This window comes from Callionymus lyra, chromosome 6, assembly GCF_982586985.1.
Source record: "Callionymus lyra chromosome 6, fCalLyr1.hap1.1, whole genome shotgun sequence".
Taxonomy (NCBI): Eukaryota; Metazoa; Chordata; class Actinopteri; order Syngnathiformes; family Callionymidae; genus Callionymus; species Callionymus lyra.
In genome coordinates, this window is record NC_141823.1 from 6,140,252 (window position 1) to 6,167,415 (window position 27,164).

At 37.8% G+C, this 27,164-nt stretch overlaps 1 protein-coding gene across 2 annotated transcripts in view; it reads right to left on the reverse strand.

The window, feature by feature from the left end:
- The window catches only part of unc13c (unc-13 homolog C (C. elegans)), a 196,708-nt gene that overhangs the window by 67,847 nt on the left and 101,697 nt on the right, over nucleotides 1-27,164 (reverse strand). For both annotated transcript variants that reach the window (XM_087793270.1, XM_087793269.1), the window contains exons 15-18: nucleotides 25,245-25,334; nucleotides 21,027-21,155; nucleotides 11,966-12,099; nucleotides 7,104-7,189 (exon numbers count right to left, since the gene is read on the reverse strand). In XM_087793270.1, coding sequence (XP_087649396.1) covers nucleotides 7,104-7,189; nucleotides 11,966-12,099; nucleotides 21,027-21,155; nucleotides 25,245-25,334 — 439 coding nt within the window. The remainder of the gene's footprint in view (nucleotides 1-7,103; nucleotides 7,190-11,965; nucleotides 12,100-21,026; nucleotides 21,156-25,244; nucleotides 25,335-27,164) is intronic.

The window sequence follows — 27,164 nt, forward strand, 5'->3', positions numbered from 1 at the left end:
CAAGAGTTGTAGAGTAAGTAAGTAATTTATATTTGTAAAAAAGGTCCAGACAACACGGAGACAAATACAGGAGTCTCAGAGAAACAAGGAAAAGCCTGCATGAATAAAATACTTTAAGCAAATATAATGTAGAATAGTATGAAGCAACAAGTTTCTTACTTGCTGGAATTCTGTTTATTCTTTGACTATATTTTGAGTACAGTACAGAAAACAAGTTCAGGATTGGTCTTCGTTTTCCAAAATGCATTTTAGCACTTACTGACTGTAAGTGCAAAGCTACATTTCGGAGTGAGCCTTTGGGCCTGACCTTAAAATCCTCTGAGAACATCAACACAGCAAATCAAATAATGCAGTATAACTCTGAAGGGAAAAAAAAGGCATTTTATAGTTAAACAAGGTCAGTGAGAGATACGGCCACATTTTCCAGTTTGTTTGAATAAGTCAATAAACATGTGTATGACCGAAATCACACATTATCTCCTGCCGGAAATATCTCAGCCCTTAAAAAAGAGCAAGACAAACAAAGTGATTGTTAAGAAAGACGACAGTCCGCCTGGCGAGAAGAGACGAGGCAAAAGAGGGCAAACGAGGGGAAGAGGAAGTCTCTGACTGAGTGCATCTATGATTCCCATCTCCTTCTTTTTTAACTGAGACGGCCTCGAGGCAACAGTCTTGAACACGCACACATGCTCCAGCGCTATTTGCAGAGCAGCCGTGACAGCGCTCAGTAACACCTTTCATACCTGCTCCGACATATTTCATGAACACATCCAAACACTATGTTACTCAGCACCGCACTGTCCGCTCTCACTACGAGTGATGGGAGCCGCAAATAATACGGAAGAACTCGGGTCAAAAGAGGGACTGTAATATCATGCATGGAAATAAAAATAATTTCAATGCATCAGAGTACTCAAACCCTGCATATTAGAATTTAAATTGAATTTTGTGCCACTCCTGTTGCCATTGCAGCTTCACAGGTAGGGTCACCATAGGTCACATGAGTCAGCTTGGTTCTCAAACGGTGCTACAGGGGTCCCACGGAGCTCTTCTTCGGCTCAAAATAAACTAGAGTTCTGTAGCCCAAATGTTAAGCAAGATACAGCCTTTCAAAGTCAAAAGTCTTCCAACGTTTTTGGCCGTTCTTTTAGCCCTTAGCAGCTTTCTCGAGCCAGTTTTTCTAGCTGTAAATAATTCTCTGTATATATACAAGCTGGTGGTCTGTGAAAATCCCTGGGCAAGTCGGATTCTTCAGCTAGCAAGTTAAAAAAATATGATGAATGAAGTGCGACCAGAACACTATTTTGATGATAAACCGAAATAACATGGACAATACTTCATATCCCATGTGTTTGCGCCAACACATCCCTCCTTAAAGAGAGTGTTTTTTTCACTTGACGTCATGTATGACAAGAATTTTCCTCCGAAGGTCCAGAGTTCCAAATGCCGTTGGCCAGACCTTGACTGGGAAGTCGAAAATGTGGGTCGATGCAACCGGAAAATATTATCTGCCGAATTCAGTGATCTTTGAAATGCCAAACCAACACTTTTAATTGAGCGCTGACTCATCCAATGAAGTATTCTATCGCTTCGACTTACTGGGGAAACCATTTTCTAACTAGTAGAGTGCTGGTCCGATCAACTGGACCCCCATAAACAAGCTGATGCTGTATCACGATACAGTTTAAAGACCACTAGATGTCACCCTCAGTGAAAATGATGTTTCATTGAATTAGTAGATCAGAGTCAAAGAATATAAAGCAGAGAGTGACATCTAGTGGTCTTTTAAAGTGAAGACACTGTATCATGAAACAACCGATGCAGTATCATGAAGCCTCGTCAACACATCACTAGCACTCAGGAACCCTTTCTGGTAGTACTGATCCTCAAGTTATACTACAGAACCTTTGGAGGAATACTTCGGAGCCTCACGGACTAATACTACAGACCCATGTAGAGTAAAACTGCATAAGCCGGCTGAGTAATACTAGGGAGTAGGTATCATTACAAAACCGATGCAGTATTACGAAGCTTCATCAACACATCACTACTTCCCGGACTGTGTGGTGTCAATGTAGATTCAAACATACTGGTATTAATGGAATAAAATAATAAAATAATAAAAATAATTTGTAATAAATACAAATATGTCAGATTGAATGTGATGACGTGAACTGATAACCATCACTCTCTCAAACACATCTGACTCAAAATATCAACTAAAGTGACATGATTTAAGTGACTTAAAATTGAGTGAGTTATTATGACATAACATTTAATGTAAATCTTACATAAACGGCTTAATGCCGACGCTGGAGAAATGCTAATCCACCTATTTTTTTCATTTAGATTGGAAACGTTCGCTCGCAGGCCACGTGTGTAATCCTCGTCACTGCGGAAACCATTTCAACCGCAAACGTCCTTCCATGCAGAGAAGTAAAGCTTCCCCGCATATACGTGTTCGTCATCCATCTTCAATTCCGCTGTCTTCGCCATTCACCTGGTTTCCATAGCAACCGGTGACAGCAAAGAGAGGGATGTAAGTGTGCAGGTAGGATGAGGATAGATAACTAGTTATCTTTTCTTTCCAGTTCCTTTGACACGCATGGTGAGGGAGATTTTCGACCTAAGCTGGAACCTGGATTCCATTTTTCCCTCCGTCATGATTAGAAAACACATCTCTCCCTCGTCAGGTCTGGTTCCAAACAAACATGGCTTTCAGGATTAGAACAGAAAACATTCAAAAAGATCAGACGCCAAGACAAATAAACCAAAGGGTGAATTTGTCTTTCCCACAAAAACCACAACACAAGCTGCTCCGGAGGCTGACATCCAAATATTAACTCCAGGGCTTTTCTGCGACAAAGAGACGAGCAAACGGTTGGAGTGATTTGTGTCTCTGTGAAGACAAATCGCTCGTCGCTCGAGCTGCCGTTTCTACGTCGATCCCAGAGAATTTCCCAGCCTGTCAAAGAGAGTAACTATTGCGCTGATGCAGGTGCGAGAAGATGCATTCGGTTACACACCTAATGAGACAAATTAGGTAAACGATGGTAAAGGCAGAAGAGCGTTTGTGAAACTTATGTCGAGCACTTCAACTGCTGCAGGACTCATCAATTCCAGTAAATTAATTTGTCGAAACAGAGAAAAATGTCACACAAGTGAGTAGAATAGCGAGGTAAAGAACAGAAGAAGAAGAAGACAAAAAATCTCATTTGGAAAGACTTGATCTGCAGCTGCATTCAATGCTCAGATATATTATTATTATTAATATTATTATATTGACGACTTCTTGATACTCGTAGTGATGTGTTGACGAGGCTTCATGATACTGCATCGGTTGTTTAATGATACAGTGTCTTCATTTTAAAAGACCAATAGATGTCACTCTCTGCTTTATAATCTTTGACTCTGATCTACTAATTCAATGAAACCTTTAAACTGTATCGTGATACAGCATCAGCTGTTTCATGAAGCCTTATCAACACATCACTAGTAGGTACCCTCAGTTGAAATATGATATGAGGTTTTAAAGTTCAAATAAATGCAACATCAAGTACCATCTAGGGTGCTCTGAAAAATAAAAAATATGTAGCTTCATGAAGCTTCATGATGGCGCAGCCTCTTCGTTGATCATTTTTGGACTGCCTGGACTATTATTTATATTAAACCTTGTTTGTTTTTCATAAGAATATTGTCAAATTTTAAAAAGTATTAATTTAATCAAAAAATATATACATGATCTTGTTTGCTTTTGATAATTTCTTCAAATATGACTAATTCACTGAGACAATGTTTTTTATATATCAGTCAACCAGTAAAAGGAAAAAAGAAAGTTTAAGTCAAAGTATGTTTTTTGAGTTGTTATATGTTCCTGTTTTATTTTATTCTTCCTGTTTCACGGTGTGTGGTGACAGATGCTAGTAGCGCTCACGGTTGAATGTGATCACGCTCATCATGATCTGCTTCCATAACTTCCTAAGGAGCGAGACTCGTATTTTCAATTTCCTCATCATTATTCAGTTATTTGTTGAGTATGACTTCTGTGGCCTGTAACCTTATCTCTGTGTCACCCATGTTTTATTTACTGTGTACATATTTTACTCCGAACCTCAGTTTTCTTTCAACCACGGCCAGCCTCCCCCTTTCTTTATTAGTTGAGTTTGTCACAGACAGTTAAATATACATTATTTTAATACATATTTTATTATTTATTTGTACTATTTTCAAAGTTTGGTCCACTTTTTGAATGCAAGATTATTCTTTTTGTGAAATTCCAATTCACTAAGTATCCATTAATATATTGTACTATTGGTTTTGAATACTACACAGGAACATTTACATTTACATAGGAAAAAAGTGTATTTGATTGATAAAAGTAGACAAATACTGCATGTAACATGGACATGGGTTGCTCATGATATTTGGCCGGATTTAACTTCCTTTTCCTAAACAAATAATAAAGCCTAGCATGAAGTTTAAATGTTTGTAAAAAGCTTAAAATAACTGGGACAGAACTTCTATCCACCTTGAATTTTGTCTGCGACATTTAAAAAGAAGGGCGAGGAAAACTTCATTATTTTTGTTTCTGGTTCATTAGTATCCATTAAGAGATTTGCAGAGTTTATTATTCCAGAATGAAATCTTGACAGTTGAGGTGATAAATATTATACTTATTATGTTTTCCCACCAATAATGTGAAAGAGGAGGAGGAGGATTTCGACTCCAAACTGATTCAAACCTGTTAACATTTGTGTCAACAGAGCAGATCTTAGATCTGCTGCTGGATCACATGACGCCCTCTCCTATCTTTAGACAGGAACAAAATCTCCACGACTGTAAAGTCGCCGTGACAACTCAGCCAAGTGTCTAATCAGAACAAACGACGGCTTCAAAAGGAATGATGAATTGTGGATAATGGAGAAAAAAAAAAGGATGGATTACATGTCATATCTATAAAAGCTGCTGTGAGATTCTCAGTCTCTTATTAGGCGACATTTCATCACACCTCGGTGGCAACAACAGAGAGATTCGTATCGTTCTTCTCAATTATCTGTTAAGGAGCATGAAGTCACGACAGTTTCCTGAGACTTCTGACACATCATTACAGCCACAGTAGCATCGCAGGTGATGCTGGCTTCGTACCGACAACAAACTCTGTATGAAATGCATGTTGAATGTCGTTTTTATACACATTTTCCTCACAAAAAATCAAGGAAAAACATTACTTCCTGTTTGAGATAAAGAAATATTGAGGTGAGGTGCCCTTTAATTTAAAATGACAATTTTTGTTTTGTTTTGTTCAAATCATATATGTCAGAGTAGAGAAGTCAGAGTAAAACTAGAAGACTGATCATATTTCTGACAGAAAACTTGTATATAATGTTTTGCATCATTCATTGAACTATTTACAAAACCTTTTGTTGTTTTTTTCTTTTGTATTTGAGTATATAAACAAAAACAAAACAAAAAAAATTACTTGAGAGTGACTTGATATCAACTATGAATACATTTATTATATTTGTAGGTATAATAACACAATTTATGTAACTTTTGCTGAAAAAGATTTATTCTTCAAGCGTTGTAAGTAAGTAAGTAAGTAAGTAATATTTATTTATATAGCGCTTTTCGAGACCAGGGTCACAAAGTTGTCCTTTTCCCATCATTTAAAGGGTCTTTTCTTCTTCATCAAGTTTTTCTATTGGCTTAAAGGTCCCCTCATAACAGTCATAGTATATAATGTGGCCCATGGAGAAATGTAATTGGCTCTGATCTCTAGAACACATTATAGTTAAGAGCAATCGGTCAAGAAAAAAAAATCTATATCCCTAACTAACGAAACAAAAGCTAAGACTAATACTCAACTAAAACTAACATTTGTTCGGCTTCTACTTAATAAAGTGTCTCGTGATTGTGGATGTTTGATAAATAAAGATTTGACAGCAACATATGGAAAAAAAACAACTTTGAACTACTTCATGTAAAGCGATTCTATGCGATTTTAAGTCGAGTGACGCCAGTGGACTAAAGTGGTAGTGTGTAGCCCGTCGGGAGACTACATTTCCCATGAGCACTTGCTAAACGCAAAAGTTTTCATGTCCCGGTTTGTAGCAGTTGATGAATGTTCTGTTTCCAGACTTCCATTGAAGTATGAAGGATGATACTGATGAGGTAATGAATCGGATTGATAATGAAATATGATATGACATCTTTATAAATAATATAACTTTAACTTTGTTTTTGTACCGTAATCACCCCTCCCCCTCCCATCACAACCAGTGGATATGTAGCATGTTAACACCATCAAGAACTTTTAGAGTGAAAATAAAAATCACACAAAACACCTCAAGTCACGGTATACCAGTCATGTGTCATCACTAGTTATTTTAGTACAAAAATATTAAGGTACACAAAAACACCCAAAACTGCTTAAGAGGAAACTGTGGACCTAGTTTAAGTTTTGAAATATGAACTTGACTAGTTCATTTAAAAATGTGTGAACTAATCTTTAAACAAGTTCACGTTAAAAGTGAACTTTGCCAACAGTGGTGACGTTCTGACGAAGCTTCATGAAGCCTTATTGTCGAAGACTACTACTTGGTTCTAGGTTATTTCACTATGAATAACTTTTCTAATGAATCCCAATAATCTTTTTAAACTGATGGTGCCACCTACTGAACTGAACATAATGACACTGTTTCATGAAGCTTCATCACTGTCATCAACACTAGTGATGGTCTGATGAAGCTTCATGAAACAGCGTCATTATCTTTAGAGTCCACTAGATGGCTTCTCTGCACTATTTTCCATTGTTTTGAACAACTGATCTAATGAAACATCATTTTTAAACTGATGGCGCCACCTACTGACCTCTGAACAACATGACACTGTTTCACGAAGCTTCATCAGACCATCACTATAACAAATAACCTTCAAGTTGCCTTTTATTTGGATACCTTTACTTGAAAATCGTAAAAATTGTAAAAAAAACAAAAAAAAACAATCAGGAAACTAATTTCCACTGTTTCATGAAGCTTCAACAGCACATCACTGTCATCAACACATTCATCTTCGCCATCATCAAGAATCCGATCGTCACTGACCTTCCATGGCGTACTTCATATCCAGGGCGAAGAGGTTCCACGTGATCTCGGCGCTGATCTGGCCCACATTGAGCTCCTGTGGAAACCTGGTGAGAATTGAAACAGATTCCAATCATTCGAGTGGGAAGCGCACGCTCGACTGGGTGGCCAGATGACTCGGGCCTGAATCTGGAACAAACGACTTGGCAGATGTGCGGCGTGAATCTTATAATCTAATAATCTCCTGTCGTTTTCCAAATCTGGCCGAGACGCGGGATTCAAGAGTCGCGTGGGAAATGACACGGCAAAAACCCGAGAGAGGAGAGGAAACCTATTTTTGCAAGTAATCTGCTATTGTGAACAGTTATGGATTTTCAGTCAGCGCCTCAATGTGCCATGTCGATGGTTTAATTATCCGGATCTCAGCAGACAGTGATGGGAGGACACTTACAAATGACGGGGCTGGACTCGGGAATTCATCTGGAATCGTCCTTCAGTCACAGACCACCGGGGAGGAGAAACAGTTATTTTGAGAGCAACGTTTGCTCACCTGGCTCAGCTGAAGGTCACGCTACAAGAATATCTTACAAATATTCTATTGTAGCATGTATTACTTCGATGGGATGATGCCTTAGTAGCTAAAAGTGATGGTTCTGATGAAGCTTCATGAAGCAGTGTCATTATCTTCAGAGTCCACTATGGCGTCTCTGCACTATTTTACTTTGTGTTGAACAACTGTTCTAATGAAACATCACACCATTTTTAAACTGATGGCGCCACCTACTGACCTCTGAACAACATGACACTGCTTCATGAAGCTTCATCCTAGTGATGTGTCGACAAGGCTTCATGATACTGCATTGGTTGTTTAATAATATAGTGCCTTCATTTTAAAAGGCCACTAGATGTCACTCTTTGCTTTATAATCTTTGACTCTGATCTACTAATTCAATGAAACCTGGCATCACTTTCACTGAGGGTGACATCTAGTGGTCTTTCTAAGTGTATCGTGATACAGCATCAGCTGCTTCATCAACACATTACTATTGTTTAATTGCACCTATTGACATACTTGATTCATTGCTTTCAACTATTTCAATTTTCTTTTCATTTTTTATTTGTTTGCTACATTTCCCTGAAGTAAAAAGAAACATTTTTTCAACACTTATGAAAGCACAATGTTTTGTTTCCAATAACACTGAATGAAATAAATAAAACGCCATATACTATCACTTTTTCTCAACTTTAAATTGATTTTATCCTGGCATTTATTTTCGGGATAATTGCGACATTGATGTTTTTTTTCCGTGGTTGCTTTTTGTACTTCTATTGAATTTTGAAAATTGCCATTATCCTTACTGCACATTATAATTTGTTAATTTTAGCAATAAGATGCTAAAAGATCCATGTCTATTAACTTTTATTTATTTTATGGAGGGTGACATCTAGTGGTCTTTCAAACTGTATCGCGATATAGCATCAGCTGCTTCATGAGGCCTCATTAACACATCACTAGTTAGCAACATTAGCAACCTAGTTTTATATTTAAAATAATCTAAAAAGCACAAGGCAAATATGTTACATTGTACCATTGAATGTAAAAAATATATAGAAATACTGTGTCACAAAGTGTAAAGGAAGATTAGATAAAGATTATTGATATTTGTATCAGTGAGGAAATGTTCCAGAAAGAACATTTATTTCATATTTTCAAGTGTATAAACTGTGGAATACAGGCAGCCTGGTGTTGGCAGTTGAAATCTGGCTCCGAGTCAGTACGTGGCGAAGCTGCAAAAACCCATATATATTTTATCTCCATGACTTCTGAGCGAGTCACGATGAAACAACCTCCTACAGAAGGCAGCGCTCGCAGCTCCACGCAAGATCTTTGTTCCGTTTTATCAAAGGAAACTAATCACGGGGAGATTTTCCCCAACAACGCTCCATGAAAGAAGTCGCCGAGACAAAGACAATTTCTCTGTTTTTGCGAGCGGAGTCGGCGCCGACCTCGGTAATTGTTCCGTCAGAGCCCACGCGGTGAACAGTCGCCGAAGTAGCGCCAGATCAGATCCTTCATGGCCAATGTGAACGCACCATCTGCAGCTACCACGGAGGATTCTTAATCTACCTCTGAACGTTATGAGACAAAACGACGTGTCTCCTGGCAATAATCTCCGAGGCTTCCTTCCTACACATCCTCCTCTCCGTTCAAGTCTTTTCATTACTAGGATTATCTCGCGGAACGATACGTCACGATGTTGTTGTTGGCGACGAGGCCGGCTCGAGAGTTGCCGTCAGCCTCCAACTTGACCAGAGGAACGAGGGAAGGAAGCGGGCATGAATATTGCAAATCTATCATTAGTTCTGTAGGAGAAGAGGGAAAAGAAAAGGCTCAAGGCATAAACAGAGTCATAATAAAGCTCATAAATCAGGACGAGAGGGAGAAAAGGGAAATGAAAAAAAAAAGAATAAATAAAGGGGAATGAGATGATATGTGTAAGTAGGGCAGATAAAAGTGTTTCTTAAGATCAGGATTCTCTTGACAATCATCGTGAAAATTGTTTCGATTGATGTTTTTTCTTTCGATTTAGGGACATCTCTGTGTGAAGAGTGGTCTTGGAATCATGTTTCCTGTGAGAACTCTCGTCGTCCAACAACAACACACGGGTTCGTCCGTGACTCTAAATCTTGTGTATGTGTGAGTGTTTGCCCTTTAGGCAAGAAGGTTTGAAGATTGACTCTCGTGACCTTATTAACCAAATATTTCACAGCGGATAAATACATGTTCAGTAATATGACAATCATAAACACATTTAATAGGTTTGGTGTTTGTTTTGTGCATTTTTCCAGTCAATGTTTTATTTCTATTTCCCTCAAAGTTTAAGTTTAGTAGAACGGACTCATAGTTAAACAAGTTTTTAATAGAGAAAAGTTTTGCAAAATAAATAAACCAGTAAACTATAAACCAATAAACCAATAAATAAACAGAATGTATTTAAATAGATCTTTTTCATTTTATTCTTTTAAGAAAAAGTAAGATAGACACATGTTTTTATTCGATAGCTGCTGCAGATGTCTTTTGCCTACATTCCTGTCGTTGTGTTTTTACTGAAAAAATTTTTTTATAATATAAATATGTATATATGTGAGTTGTCCTTACAGCGAAAAGACGAACATGAAGTTTCAAAGCAGAAATAATAGTGTCAATGGCACTAATGCAAATGTAACTATTGACAAAATACATTTTTAATTGTCTTTGTTATCACAACAAATATGTATTTTTAAAACTGTTAAAGTTCAACTGATGTGTTGATTTGAGTGTGTTATAAATAGATGTGTGACTCTATTGTATCATCAGTGTGTTTGTACAAAACTCTCTTTTCATTGAAATATTGACATTAGAAAATGATCTTAAGCTCCGCCCACTAAAATTGTTTTTATGTCGATTAAATATTGTTGACCAAAACCACACCCACTCTGCTGTGATAGGTCCAACATCAAGGTTTGTCACTGCAGGTCATCAATCCCAGAAGTCTCCACCTCCGAGGGACTTGTTGTACAAACAAAGCGGGGCGTGATTACAGCTGGCTGGAGGAGGAGTGAAGCCATTATTACGTCATAACGGGCTCTCGTAACCCCTTGTTCGCCCAGATTTCATAGCAACTGTATGAAGTAATAATTGATGAGGAACTTACTGGATCTTGGAGAGAAAGACTTCAACATTTGAAACACGTGAGTGAGTTCCTTTAAAAAAAAACAGTTTGGTATTTCACTAAATCATTTAATCTGCATTTATTTAATACGTTGTGATGAATCCTGTATCCTGAGAAATATATTTTTTGTTTGGCTAGAAAATATTTTTTAATTTCCCAGGCAAAATCAAAAGATGAACTATTCTCAAAATGTCAAATGCTGAATAAATAAAAATGTGTTTCATCTGACAAAATGAACTTTATCTTACAGAGATGTTTTTTGCATTTCTCTTATTTTTATTTGCAAAAAAATCGATAGATAAAACTTTTAATTTGACAGCTGCCGTCAATGTCTTTTGCTGGCATTCCTGTCATTGTGTTTTCACTAAAAAAGACATTTAAAAAATGCTTAAAAAAGGTTTACCCCTATTATAATGCATTGAATTATTAAATCTGCATTTATTTTAACCAGAGATAACAAGGGTTAAACATCTTAATAAACCCTGATTCTTGAACATTTTTGTACGCCTTAGAAACGTTTTCATATTCCAGGCACAATTCATAGATCATCAAATACTTTTTATTTAATTATTTTTATTATATTGATGTTGATACAAATGAACCAAAACATATAAATATATTTAGCCTTAAGATGCTAACGTTGCTAACACAACAGTAAGAAAACAATTATATAAAAATGAGTGTAAATGCTTGAGTTTGTCTGTTCTTTTTTTAAAATCTGAAGGTAACATTTTTACTAATCAGTCATTTGAACCTTTTAATTTGGCAAATGTACTAGATGTTTGGATCCGAGCAGAAAGAACCATTGAAAACCTGATGTGAAAATACAGAACCCGCCTCTTTATTTTGGAAGTTATAAAAGTTACCCGAGCAGACGGAGCAGCGAAATGATTCTGATGAGTTCATAATGAAAAATAATGATGTTTATGTCCCTTGAAATTCAACTGTATTAATTAAAGATAAATGTTGACGAGGACTCGCACAAAACCTGTAATGAAGTCTTGGGGGTTTTAAGAATTCAATATAAGCTCCAGAGGAATACAAAACACAGCCTGAGCAAGACGGATACCTTCTTCCAGGGAATGTTGGCAACGCCACAAGGAAGGAAGAAGAAAGAAAAGTGCCAGCCGACTGAGTAGTTGCTTGTGAGGTACAATAAAAAGTACTCACTGATTAATGACTGGGGTGAACGCCGTCCGGTCCTCATCAATTACAGACACCATGAGGGTGATGAGCTTTGGCCAGAAGTCCAGGTTCTTTATTGATGGGCCCTGTTCCTCGCGGGGAATGTCCTGCTTCCGGCTCTGCGGGAGGAATTGAAGCAAAACATGAGTAAGGAAAAGATATCAGTGAGTGAAGTATAAACAAGGCAACAGGAAAAAAAATGTATTTTCATCCTTGAGGAAATCATAGAAAAACAAGATATCCCTGAGCCTCTTACTCTTACGTATTTTTATAGGGGTTTTGTCTATGCTTCACTCTGAGTCTCTGATGGATGATTGAGCTCCTCACTTTTTAATTAACACGGATTACAAGTAATGTGTTGATGAGGCTTCATGAAGCAGCTGATGCTGTATCACGATACAGTTTGAAAGACCACTAGATGTCATCCTCAGTGAAAATGATGTTTCATTGAATGGTAGATCGGAGTCAAAGATTATAAAGCAGAGAGTGATATCTAGTGGTCTTCTAAAATGAAGACACTGTATCATGAAACAACTGATGCAATATCATGAAGCCTTGTCGACACAACTACTGATTACATTAAGTCCTATGAGTTCACGTTGGATCTCATTATTTACACCAGGTGCCCTAATTTTTAAATCAAAAGACCAAAACTTTATTTTGGATCTCTAAACCAATGGTTCTCAACTGGACAATAAAGGTAGGAATGACCCAATTTAACTTTTGTGACTACTAGTGATGGTCTAATGAAGCTTCATGATTCAGTGTCATTATTTTCAGAGTCCACTCGATGGCATCTCTGCACTATTTTCGTTTGTTTTGAACAAGCATTCTAATGAAACATCATTTTTAAACTCATGGCGTCACCTACTGACCTCTGAACAACATGATACTACATCGGTTGTTTAAAGATAAATTATCTTCATTTTAAAAAGACCACTAGATGTCACTCTCTGCTTTATAATCTTTGACTCTGATCTACTAATTCAATGAAACCTGGCATCATTTTCACTGAGGGTGACATCTAGTGGTCTTTCAAACTGTATTGTGATACAGCTTCAGCTGCTTCATGAAGCTTCATCAAGACTCAAGAGTTTTGCGACTAGTTCCAGAAAATTTAGATCAAAGGAAATATGGTTTGTATCAAGAGACGGTGCTGGACATTGGGAGTTTCATGATACAGTGCTTTCATTTTAAAAGTCCACTAAATGTCACTCTCTGCTTTATAGTCTTTGACTCTGATCTACTAATTCAATGAAACATCATTTTCAATGAGGGTGACATCTAGTGGTCTTTAAACTGTATTGTGATACAGCATCAGCTGCTTCATGAAGCCTCATCAACACGTCACTAGTTCTATCTGACAAAACACTGCTCATGGAAAATAGCAGTGACTGATTTGAGCTGGGAAGTAAAAAAAAAACAACAACCTTGAGGCGCTACACAAAATTTTCGCAACAAAAGTACATTTCAAGTGAACAAAGTATCGCGTTAAAATGAGAAACGTTCAAATCGTTTTTTAAAAGCAATTTGCGCTGAATTATTGAACAACCTTCTGCGCGTTGACGTGAGTGCAGCTGGACGAGGAGATAAAGGAGCGTCTCGGGATCCACGCTCAATTCACCGTCTTAAATCGTATCAACTCCTGCAATAATCAACTTGCGTCCGGTAATTGTTGACTGTACTTTCTCCCGAGTCATGCAGTTGTGATGCAACTCTGCAGCCGGAGGTGAAAACCCGATCAGATCTCCACAGGAGCAGGAAAATGTAGATCCGATTTGGGTGACGGTTGATTGTGTCCGCCCGGGGTTTGCGTGGTTTAATCTTTGGGATTTGGGCGAAGTCAAATGAAGTCTTCTTGTCTCTCCCAGTTTTTCTATCTCGTAAATTTCCTCATTTGCATGTTTTTATTACATGAGATCTATCAGCGAGGTGAAATTTAAAGCCCTAATAAAAGCGAATGTACAGCAGCAGTTTTTCTGCGCCGGCTGATTTGCCACCAGCCATTCACGTTCACTTCATACGGGCAGATGGCAGGCAAGGCATGATGGGAAAGCAACACGCTGCAGGGTTTATTGAGGACAAGCTGTGGCTACATTTCACCAAACACTGGTCTGGGGTGTTTTGCTCCCGTGCACACACTGAATATTGAGCTCCTGGTGTCATCACACACCGAAAAACATCTTTAATAACAAATACAATGTAAATATTGCTTCTGCTCTTCAGGGGAAACACAAACGAGACTCATTTGAAAGCTGTAAACACTGTTTATCACACTTATTATCTTACAAAGGCAGTTTAATAATCACATCATTGATCCAGCGGTTGTATAAAGTTGTCGTTTAAATTTCTACATTACTTCTCTTCAAACAGTCTTCACTCTAAAGCCGAAATTCACTCTAAACCAAAATTAATTTGACCCTTAAAACTACTTAGTAAGTAAGTAATTAAGTAATTTATATTTGTAGAGCGCTTTTCCAGATCTGGAGCTTGTAATCCATCCGTTTTTGTGAGGATCTGTCTCGCCTAGAGTTCATACAAAACTCTCTGGAGAATTCTGACCTGCTCTAGTAGAAGAACTCACATTTCCTCCGATCCTTAAAACTCTTCACTGGCTGCCAGTTTCTTTCAGGATGAACTTTAAAATTCTGGTTCTTACTTTCAGATCTATTCATGGTCAGACCTTCCATCAGTGATCTGGTCCAGCTACTGTCTGCTTCCTAAAGCCATACTTGCCCATTTGTTATTACAACCATATTAATGTTGTCTGCAATATTTTGAGGTTTTACGTCTTTTTAAGTCTTTATTTATTTATGTGGCAGGTATACAACACTACAGTGATTATTATAGTGTGTAATAACAGTTTAAAATGGTCCAAAGAAAGAAAAATGTGTGTTTTTTCTACTTTCAAAAATGGTAGAAATGTGTATTCAGCCAATAGGACCTTAAGTAGTTCCTTAACTAACACTGCTAATACAAAAGTATGTGGAACATGACTGCTTTATAAGCCTACTTATATTTAAAAAAAACTTTCCAACTATTTTTTTTAACTCAATGATAATTCTAAAGCTCCCCCCAAGCAATCTTTTCTCACTCCCTCCCAGTGAACTCATTGCTGCAGCTGCATCAAGCTAAGCTCTGTGTTCTCTGAATACTTTTGTCATTGTCTAATTTACGGTTATCATTTAAGAGAACATGCTTTTTTATTTATAATACAAAGACTGTTTCTTAAAATGATTTTGCTGCAGGAGAAGTATTTGTATCGGTGATCAGACTCGACAGACTGGAGGGTGAAACTGTCTCCGTCCGAAATCAGAAGCATCATTAAAAAAAAAACCTCAATCAGTGGCAGATGGAGCTCATGTTGGTTCAGTAAAGTTTCACAATTTGTGTCGCTTTTTTCACTTCAATGGATAGTTTTTATTTTCAAGTAAAGTTTGTTTCACACATCCTTTAAACACATAAAAATCCTATGACAAAAGTTGTAATTCCGTTTAAAAAAGGCCTTCAACGTAAGATCAGCAGGAGCGTTGGTTTCCTTGCTATGTCCAGTTTGTGTTGCTAGTTTTAAGTTAACTTTGTGAGTACAATTGACGGAAACAAAAAGATAATGTTCTGAAAATATATTTTCCAGATTGAATAATACGTAGAATAGAAAGCATAGAGAAGGGATGATGTATTCTATGACAACCTTTTAAGAACAATCACACAAGGAGCCCAAATCCTCCAGCAGTCTCAGCAGCCCCAATAAAAAAGTATTTTACAAAATGATCAAATTCGTTTTTTGTCAGCATTGGATGTTCCTCTTGTTCTTCTGTTCAATTATAGACAATGTTAATATGTTCCTTATCTTATCTTACACACTGATATCTTAATAGATAAATGAAATTATATAATGGTTAGAAAGTGCACACAGCAGATGATAGTTTCATAACAAAAAGAAAAAGAACAAAGTTCAAATAAAAAGAACAAAGAGCAAGGGATGACAAAGTGCAAATATAAAGAACAAATAGCAAACAACACAAAGAAAAGAATACAAATATTAACATAGAATAACATCATCCTTTCACTGGTATATTATATTGTTTGAGGCTCAATATATCTTAAATATTGCAGTTTCACCAAACTCTACCAATTATCCGAAGTATAATTTTGACATGAGTAAGTTATGTTCCTTATCTTATCTCAAACATTGGCATCTTTGATAATGTCTTCGATGTCACTCTATCAACATGAATCTACTTTGATTTGGAGCCACATAAACTAGATGGATAAACTTTATTGATCCCTCCGGAGAACTGAACTAAACTAAAGTTTTCTGCCTGGATTTTCCCACCAGGGCGTCAGTTTGAGACTTTTCCTGTAGATTCAACTTGTTAAGTCTTAACTTCTTATGTCTTCATCTCCAAACATGTTCCTCTAATAAACCCCTCACTAGTCAATTAAAATCCTCGTCATCTTCAACTCTGACTCGTCTACTATGGTCTGGAAATCCTTTAATTGAATATTCAATTGAACAGCTTGACAAAGATTACGCCAAAGTCACAAAGTCATCTCGCGTCTGCATCCACATCTATTGAACGCTCCTTCCTTCCTTCACGCCCGACGTGGTCTCCGCAGGAGGCGAAGGTCTCGCATGTCTCGGCCGAACATGCGCCGACGCTAAACTGTGTGCGCTCGGAAGGACGAGCAAGGTTGTGTCATCACAATTAAATCCCATGCAGCGAGCGTTCCCGTTACGACGGAGAGGAGACTCCCTTCGCTCATTTGTATTCAGCCGGCGTTCGCACCACCATAGTGTTAAAAGTGATTAAGTAGCCGGCTGCTGTTTTTCAACAACGCACCCTTGGGCTTCGCTCTCACTTGGACTCGGAGGGGGATTTTGTGCTGAATTACTGTGGCGTAGAACCAGCACCTTTATTGTTGCGCTGGCAGAGAGAAACTCACGTGAGCGAGTCCTTTTCTCCCCGAAGGTTTTTTTACGACAGTAGTTCGAGTCCCCGGGTGTTAAGAAACCAACACACGACATGTCGGCTTGTTGTTCGTTCACAAACGATTTCCAAGAAAAGCAAATTATTTAAACGGAAATAACGTCTCATGTATGTTTGTCTATAGAGGGTTTTCACTAGTGATGGTCTGATGAAGCTTCATGAAACAGTGTCATTATCTTCAGAGTCCACTAGATGGCAGCATCTGCACTATTTTCCTTTGTTTTGGACAAATATTCTAATGAAAAATCACGTAATTTGATGGCGCCACCTACTGACCTCTGAACAACATGCTTCATGTAGCTTCATAAGCTCATTACTAGGTTTTCACGATACATTTTCAAATCTTAGGAAAATATTCAATACGGGACCATCTACGATACCACGAGGATAAAAACTAATTTTAAATAAATATTTTTTATTTAAAAGAAAGATTCAAAAATCAACTCTGTTATTACATGTAAAACTCATTGGAATTATATTTACATTGTTTTTAATTTAAAAATAAACTGCAACTATGATAACAAGTTTTAGGTCTGAGGTAGTAAATATGAAATAATAATAACAATAATACATTTGAACAATGTTTTAAGGTTGTATTTTGTGCAGATCTAAATATAATGGAAGATAGCCTGATAAAAACTACATCAAGTAGTAACATATCCAATTAATAATAATACAAATAATAAAGTCTATCTAAGGTTGAATACAACATTGAAGTATCTATAGGACCTTCGTTCTAGAGCAGGGGAACCCCACCTTTTTTTTTGCATCTTGTCAGTAAGTGCTTTTAACATTTTTACAGGAGTATTTTTTTCCTGAAACCAGTATGTTAACAGTGCTTTCCAAACAACTATTACTTAAAGAGTCACAAGCTAATTCTGGCAACACTGTTCTTGTGGTTAAATCGATCTGAAATTAACCTTTAAAAGATGTCTTTAAATCTTCAGATACTTCAATTCTTTATACATTGCATTCATGCTTTTTTTTCTTTCTGAAATTCATGTAATTTGTAGTTTGTCCAGCACATGACGACCCAATGTCTGTTCCACCATGTGCCGACATTTCTGGTGATTAAATTCCACCAGCAGTCGAGCAGGACTTTATAAGAGCTACTCTACTCACGGTGACTGACCTCTGCTGTCCTTGTGTTTTGTTTACAGACACAGATTCCTTTCATCTGATTTATGGCTGACTACAGTCTTGACGCCAGAGTCTCTTGGGTATTGGTCAGCGAATATGTGTATAGACAGTATGTATACTATACTGTACATACGTGTTTTGAATTTAATCATTGTTTTAATACTGCACTTGGCCCTTTTAAAAAAATATATTTTCACTAAGGTTCACCTCTTCCTTGATTTTCTGAGACTCTTGTGTTCGTCTCGGTATTATCTTGACCTTTTAAAGCATATATTTTATTGAATATTGTTTTGATTGTCAAAGTACTTTGTGACCCTTGTCTAGAAAAGTGCTCTACAAATATTACTTACTTACTTACTTTTACTTTATAGCATCCATCCATCCATCCATCCATCATCCATCCATCCATCCATCCATCCATCCATCCATCCATCCATCCATCCATCCATCCATCCATCCATCCATCCATCCATCCATCCATCCATCCATCCATCCATCATCCATCCATCCATCCATCCATCCATCCATCCATCCATCCATCCATCCATCCACCCACCCTTCCATCCATCCATCCATCCATCCATCCATCCATCCATCATGAGTTCCTTCACGTGTATTTCATTCAAAAGTTTCCTGAGCTCTTAATTGAAATTGCGTTTTCTTTAACGGTGTTGTTTCAAAGTTGAGAGGAGCCAGTGTCGTGTGTCACCGTTTTTAATGACCACCATGTCCAGCGTTGGCAGCCGAGGTCCACTCTTGAGTCGGAGGTGATGGTGCGAGCAGGGATGGAATAATTCATGGAGAGACCGAGGGTCGGAGGTGACGCCCTGGATGATGGAGAGGTGGCCTGGAGACGAAGTATGATGGACGGCCACGTAATGAACTAAAGTGTCTATCTCTGTGCTTGTGTAATTGCTTACATCCCTGCAGGCGCTTTAAACAAAGACTATTATTATTCAGGTTCTCGGTGCAGCTTATTACGAGCAAATGCATCATTATCTTGGGTGACAGACAGACGCTCTCCTCCTGCTCGGCTGAACATTCCAGAGAGTGATTCCTGTTGCTGTCGATCTAAAGTGTTCTCATGGTGCACGGAGCGATACCTCACAGCAGGATTAGGAATTATGATGGTTAGTTTGCTTTCAGGCTGCACAGTGGACTAGTGGTTAGTTTGACCTGTGTCTGTTCTCTCTGGAGTTACATCAGTCACTCTGATTTCCTCCCACAGTCCAAATACTTAAGGTTGACTCTGGAACTGTTTGGAGGAGACCTCGGGGCAGACCGAGGACATGTTGGATCTCTGAGTTTGCACAGAAGATGCTGTTATGGAACATTTGAATATAACATCCAACACTTCTTTTCAAACATTGTTTAGGCATTGATTTTGTGTAAAAATAAAATAATTATATATGACTTTCAATCCTTTATTAAAAAAAAAGATAAATTATTTTCTACTTATGAACTTTAATTAACCTGAAGATTATCCCATTTTATATTGAATTTAAAATTCTATGAATAAAAAAAAATAAAAAAAATGTTGAATTATAAATTAAAAGTCTGTATAAAACATTTGCATTTATTTTTAAATATTAAATATTTTAATGAAATTATATTTTTAAAATCATTATTTCTATATACAATTGATTTAAAAAGAAAATAATAATAATAATAATGAAATGCTAAAATAAAACTCCAAAAAGTTTCAACTTTTAAAATGTCCAGACTTTAAATTATACTATTATTACTATTATTACTATAAATTAATCCAAAAGAAACTGGCAGCCAGTGAAGAGTTTTAAGGATCGAAGAAATGTGAGTTCTTCTACTAGAGCGGCTCAGAATTCTTGCTGCAGAGTTCATTATTTAAGTATAATACCATTATCTGAACTACCTATTCCTGGTCTACTGTTACACCATATGATAATGAATCATGCTTTAGGTATTTCTACTAGTTGGGTGTGTATGTGACACGTTCTTTCTTTAGCCAGCCTCAAGCTTATTAAAATAACTTCTTACAGGACAACTACTTCTTCTATTTCCTCAACATGCTTTTCTATATGTTCGCTTCTCCACAGACTGTGGGTGAACTGCTGGGCTTTGGCTCCTTGTTGCTCGGTTGTTGACTCATGGAGGTGGTGAACTTGCATGTGGAAATCCTGGTTTACGAGCGTCACATATGAGGACGGAGTGATGCCGTCTGGAATACATAATCTGCCAGGACTGCATGGACTCGGAAGCAGACCTCTCCAGATAACTGAGAAGAATCGCTCTCCGGCACGTCGGCAGCTCATGTGTTATTTAAAAGTCTGATAAATGTGTTTTTATTTCGTTTATAATGGAGTGAGGAGCAGAAGTGCAATCACAGCTTCACTCAGTGCGAAGCAATACGTCTTCTTTAAGAAATAATGGAAAGCACAAATTGATCAATATTTATTGACTATGTAGGTTTGGCAGATGGGATTATAAAGACCAGGAAATGCATATTTATCTTGAGAGCCGATCACAACCTACCCGAGTCCAAACGTATGACGCTACAGGTTATCTAATGTAACTTCAGTTCTACAAATGCATGCAGGGGCCTTCAGCAGAACTTCGCTGATGGCATGGCTGGAGGGCCTAGCATGCATGACGTAGGAGCCCGGTGACCTAACGTACTTCCGGCTCTATGATTTCACCCAAGGCCCTCCAGCTACGCCATTGGCAAAGGCTTTGCTGAAGGGCTGAACATGCATGATGTAGAACCAACTACAATAGAAGTTCAGTATATGTTTTCCAGGTTTATTATTTAAGCCTCAGTGACCTTAGGTACATCCTAGAACCTCAGTTATTCAACACATTTTTTTTTAAAACAACTGTATTATATAATACTTCTGACAAAGATATCAAAAGCAAAACTGCAGTTTTAAAAAACTTACCTGGTCCAGCAGTTGGTTGTAGAGTTCGTGACAGTTATCGAAGATGTATTTGTACGTGGAGTCGGAACAGGCTTTCACACAGTCCTTCACAACCTGGCTGGCCCTCGGGGGACTCTGGAGCTCCTGCACCTGCACACAAACAAAAGCAAGAGAAACATTTATTTAGCAATTCAAATGACGAGATAAACATTCCTAATGATTTTATTCATTATACTGAAGGCTGAAAGTTCACTTATTAAGTAAGTCAGGGATTTAGTACTCCTACGTTTCTGTGAATTATGATTAAATGATCCAACTGTGCAAATGAAATATGATAATTACTGCAGCAAGATCTGAACAACTGAGGTGTATGGGCTTGTCAAAGAAAAGCAGGTTCATACAACAAATAATTCAATTTATTTACTTTTTACTTTGAAAAGTTTAAGATACATATGGATAAATATTACAATCATTATTAATTAAGCTATTTCTTATTCATGTATGATATATATCTTTAAAGTATTTAAGCTGTTTATGTAAATAAAAAATACAGATATTTATATTTAAAAAATATGAATTGTCAATAATTTTTTTTTTATCTATTTCCCTTTTTTTAATCAAAATGTACACATTTCTCAGCTTTTGTACTCTTTGTTATGTTTATCGTCTTCTAAAATTAATTAAAACATATATAACCTTTACTAGTAAATAAAAGAAAATCATTGTTTTTTAAACAACCTTTTATCTGAGTGTTTAACACACATCAAGGGAAGTGAAGAAGAGAGTGCAGGGAGGGTTGAACCCTTTTTCATTTTTGTGTTGCAGTTTAACTTCCTGCTGCTAGATGGCAGCAGTCTTTAAGTCCTTTCACAGCTAAAGAAACAATGAGATCCTGCTGATGACTGAGGACGAGAGGATACAGTCAACTTTAGCGGCTTTTAAAGCTCATTACAAGTTTGTCAAGAGTCATGTGGTCTGTAAATTCTGCAACACCAGAGTCAAGTACTTGTACAAACTAAAACTATATCCTTGCTACTACAGTATTCGCCTGATTCTTGAGAATACACGACCTTAGTCACTACCATTATGGACGGTTTAATAAGTCAGGAAACTATGTTAGAAAAGTCAAAGTTGAAGATACTGAGGTTAGGAAATCATGTTAAAAAATGGCTGAATCACTGTTTTTTATTTCAATGTCAAAGCTATAATCACATTGTTTATCATGACTTAACTTGTTCGTGGTCAATTCGATCTAAAGACATCAACAAAAAAATAAATAGCATTTAATTATTAACGTCCTCTGACTTCCCCCCCAAAAAAGAGCCGTCCACTTTCGTGTGTTAAACACTTTAATTGACAGTTGGTCCGACCAGCGTCTGGGTCCGGTCCATTAGCAGTGGAGGGTGAACATCGGCGGTGTTTACGTGGTAAAAGTTGGTCCGGGCATGATGGAGTGAAAGGTTTAGTAACGTAAAGTGACAGTTTTCATTCCTCTGCTCACAGCTGCCATCTTAGCTATGCCTCAGTGCTCCACTCTTCATACAGAGATGTTCTTCTACGAGGGTGGGGGGGGGGGATGGAACAAAACATTACCAGAAGCATGTTTTTATATATAAAGGATTACTGTAAAGGAGGTCAAGGAGCCTGAAGACAAGAACGCGGAAGAACAAACACTGGAGCACTTACTGAGGCAGGAATTACAGCAGCAAAATTGATTTCGCCTAAATGAAATGTAGCCGAAATCAATTCTTTTTTACGTTTTTGAATTGAGCATTGGAAGACTTTATGGCCAGGACCCTGTATTGGAAGGGGGCGTGGGGGTCTTGGGTAGATGGAGCACTCTTGAAATACAATACAAGTCATTCGACAAATGTTTTATGAGGCTAGATGCTGGTTCCTTTTCTCTTGAGTGCCGCAAACACAGACACACATTGCGATTGAAACAACTTGAGTAGGGTTAAACCTTGTGTTGTCTCAGGGTCAAGGTTACCCGCAGGCGGGAAAACAAATGTGTTTGTGGTATCCCTTGTATTGTCTCTTGGACAAGGTGAACGACCTCCACACACAAATGTATTTCCGGAAGCCAGGGAGGTCAATCACCTTGACTCAGAGACAACACAAGGGATACCACAAACACATTTGTTTTCAGAGATAACACAAGGGTTAACTTAGATACTGATTTCCAATCACTTTAGGTGTGCCGTGAGAAATAATGTTTCATTTTAAATTGTAATTTTGGTTCTATTTTAATTTGGTTCTATTGTCACATCTAGTGACAAAAGCAAGTTCAACTGTATCTGATAACTTTTTGGCACCAACTGAGACCTGCAACTTTTTCTACCATCTTCTTAAGTGAGGAAGTTTGGTCCCAGTGCAGCGTAAACACTGTTATTGGAAGCAGCGACGGCAGCCAGTGAAGCGACGTTCTTGCAGGTATTGAAACACCGCCTTGTTGTGGCTGTGAAAGGTGGAAAATGGACAGATGACTGGAAACTGAGATTTCTTATTGCAACAATTGCTAGCCGGAGACTCTTATTTCTTTTTATGGTTCTCTTATGTCCGCTCGCTAATGGGCTTTTACCTTTACTTTGACAGATAAGAGGCACCGTCTTACGCATCCCTCAAGCCCTCAACTTAAGTGACCGTCTTTAAGAAATTGTGCTCCTTTGGTGGACACTACGTCGCCTTTAATAAAAAGGGACTCTGTGTCATTTATAAATACATCTTCACAGTCTGTGTTTATCTTACATCACACCATCTAATGGTATCGTTAGATTATGTGTCTCCAAATGGTACTGTGGTGGAAGACCAAGCATTCAAAGAGCGTGTTATTTACTTTCTCCAGATATAATTATTTCTTTCTGTGGTTGTATATGGGCTGTGGCAATATTCTTTTTAAATGATAGAGTGTATTTATGAACTAGATTATAATTGGAGTGGTCAAAATGAGAAGATTATGAATCATGAACGATGAACCAATCTTAAAACTATACTTTTCGATAAAGCCTATAATTAGCCTTTCTGTTTATCAAAGCTGCTATACGCTTAGAGTGCCGGAGGAGTTTTAGACACTTTGTATATCCCTCCTTTTTCTGCATTACATTCATTACCTGAGCAGTTTAAACCCACACTTTTTATTTCTCTCCTGGAGCTCCACCTCCAGAGCTGCTGCTGATCCAGGATTTCCACCACGTCATCGGAACCAGAGTTCTCTCCAGCACCTCCATGGACTCTCCCATGCTCTCCTCTTTTCTCTCACTGTATCATCCCTCACTCTTCTCTCTGTCCATCTGTCTTCCCTTCCATCCTTCTTCCCATAGCAGGAGGCTGTCAACCATAAGTCTGGTTCTGCTCGAGGTTTCTGCCTTCTAAAAGGAAGTTTTTCCTTGCCAACGTCATGATGTGCTTTACTCATTACTGAGTTGCTGGGATCTGTTTTTCCTTTTCTCCACTATAGTCTTACTTCAACTGTAAAGTATCTTGAGATAACTTTTGTTATAATAATACACTTTCAATAAAATTGAATTTAACTAGTTCGTTTTTAAATTGGTGAACTGAATTAATTCACAAGGAAAATGGGGAAATTGTCCATAGTTATGAGTGTGTATGTGAATGGTTGTATGTCTTTGTGTGTCCTGTAAGTAAGTCATTTTTATTTATAGCGCTTTAACAATCAAAACAATACTCAAAAAAGTATATACTTTAAAGATCAAGATAATACTGAGAACAACACAGGAGTTCCAGAAAATCAAGGAAAAGCCTGAACAAATAGAAACGTCTTAAGATGTTTCTTAAAGGAGTCAGTAGATCCATCAAGCGCAAAGAGAGAGGAAGATCGTTCCAAAGCAACAGCCTGAAAAGATTTCTCTCCTCTGGTCCTGAGCCGTGTGCGTGGAACCATAAGTAGATTCTGATCCACAGACCTCAGAGCCCGAGCTGGGGTGTAAGGCTGGATCAGATCAGTGACGTAAGGAGGAGCCTGACAATGAATAGATCTGAAAGTAAGAACCAGAATTTTAAAGTTGATCCTGAAAGAAACTGGAAGCCAGTGAAGAGTTTTAAGGATCGGAGAAATGTGAGTTCTTCTACTAGAGCAGGTCAGAATTCTCGCTGCAGAGTTCTGAATCAACTGCAGGCGAGACAGATCCTTCTTTTTAAGACACACTAGCGTCCTGTCCATAAGGGATTAAGCGGTAAATTCAATCCCCCCCATGTCCGTTTTAGTCAGCATAAAGGTACCTTCATCCTGAAGAAGGTAATGCTGGTCAGCAGGTCCACCGTCGACTTGAGGTCCTGGAGACGCTCCGGGTTCCCCGCGGGAAAATTATCCTGCAGAGAAAAGGGATCCGCATGAGAATCCGTCAGACGCCACACACATCACCACCATATCACAACACTTTGCTCCCAACATTGAAATTGATTACAGATCAACGCTCAGCAGTCATAACAGAACGAGCGCCCGTCTAATCGTTTAGTGGACGCGGGAGGTCCGCGGCTGATGAAAACCTCTATTTCAGGGCCATGAAGCCATCAGGCCGAGCAGAGCGGCATGACGACCGGAGGATAAAGCCCTGACAGCTCCGCCGAGAGGCGTCAATACATTATCCGGGATGTAAACGCCTGTTTTTTTTTGTTTTTTTTTACTGCCATTTTCCTCGGCTCGTCTGTCAATGAAGAGCCAAATGTCTTGAGTAAAATTAAGCAAAGCAGCCCCTGGCGCCTCGCAGCAGAGGTCTGGCTGATATTTAGGAGATCTGCATAATCTGCTGGAAGTGAGAAACAAGCAGGAACATCAATTAGAAAAAAAAAAGGGACGGAAATCCTGTATTTTATTGCTGACGATAAGAGTGTCAGTGTTATTTAGTCACCGCACTTCTTTTACAGCAGAAACATCCATATTCATTACAAATCTTAGTTTTTCTACATTTTAAACGACGTAAAGAACTTGTAATTTGGATCGAGATGGACTAAAACATCAATCCACCAGTGCAGGATGAAGAGACATAAGCCAAATATCGACTCGTTTTTTTCCTCCACAGGTCAGCGTTCTCGAATTTCTCTTCTTTTTTCCTCAAGATATTCATCCTCGTTAAGTTCTGGCTTCTGCACTCAAACCCTCTGAATAATTTGAGGTGAAATGTTACTTTTGTTGCTTCTTTTTTATTCATTCGAACAAGACTTCAAACAACATTAATTCAAAAAGAGAATAAAACGAAACCTCGCTGCATTAATATATTTAAAGTTATAAAAACACAATAACCACAACTCAGGAAAGTTTTTTAATATCAATTTAATTTAACTCTACGCTGATTTATCTTTGAAAACTAAAATGCCTTGAACTATTATTTTGTCCGGTTTATTCCACTCATTAGCCTCTTGCTAAAGGAAAAAAGAAAACTTACTTTCACCGCAAAAGTGTTTTTAATTTCCCAGATTCTTCAATTTAACAAATGTTACAGTTGATTTTGTTGATAATTGGAAAAGGTGATTAGGATAGAGTGATTGAAAGGTGAGATTGCTGGTGTTTTCACTCTTTCACACCAATTCTCAGGTGTCCATTTTTTACCTTATTTGGCAAAAATCTTTCATTTGATCCCAAGTTCACAAAAATGCCCTTTTGGATCGATTCCTCACACCAGACACACGAGTCAGGAAAAACCCGAAATGCACGACTCGACACAATCCAGCAGCACGAGTCACGACTCAATGATCAGTCGACAGTTCTTCAGTGTAAACAGACGTTCCGGAGCAAAGGCAACATAGTAAACAATACCATGGTATTGTTTAAACTACGTACCTAGTATCAGTATCATAATTCACGCTCACTGGAAAGGCGCTTTACAAATAACTGTTACTTACTTACTTACTTACTTTACTTTACTTTACTTTACTTTACTTTACTTTACTTTACTTTACTTTACTTTACTTTACTTACTTGCTTACTGACTTACTTACATCAGTTGGAAACAAAGGTTTTTTTTATTGGGCGATGAAGCAACAGTATTAGTTGAGGCTATGGTTTGTTAGTTAATAAGTGCTTGCTTGTGAACCAAGTCAACCATATTATGTAAATTTACTAGAACTGCTAAATGGCAATATAAACAAAAAAGAAATGTTGGAAAAACAATTGATGTGTGTCGATAGTTTAAGACCCATGCT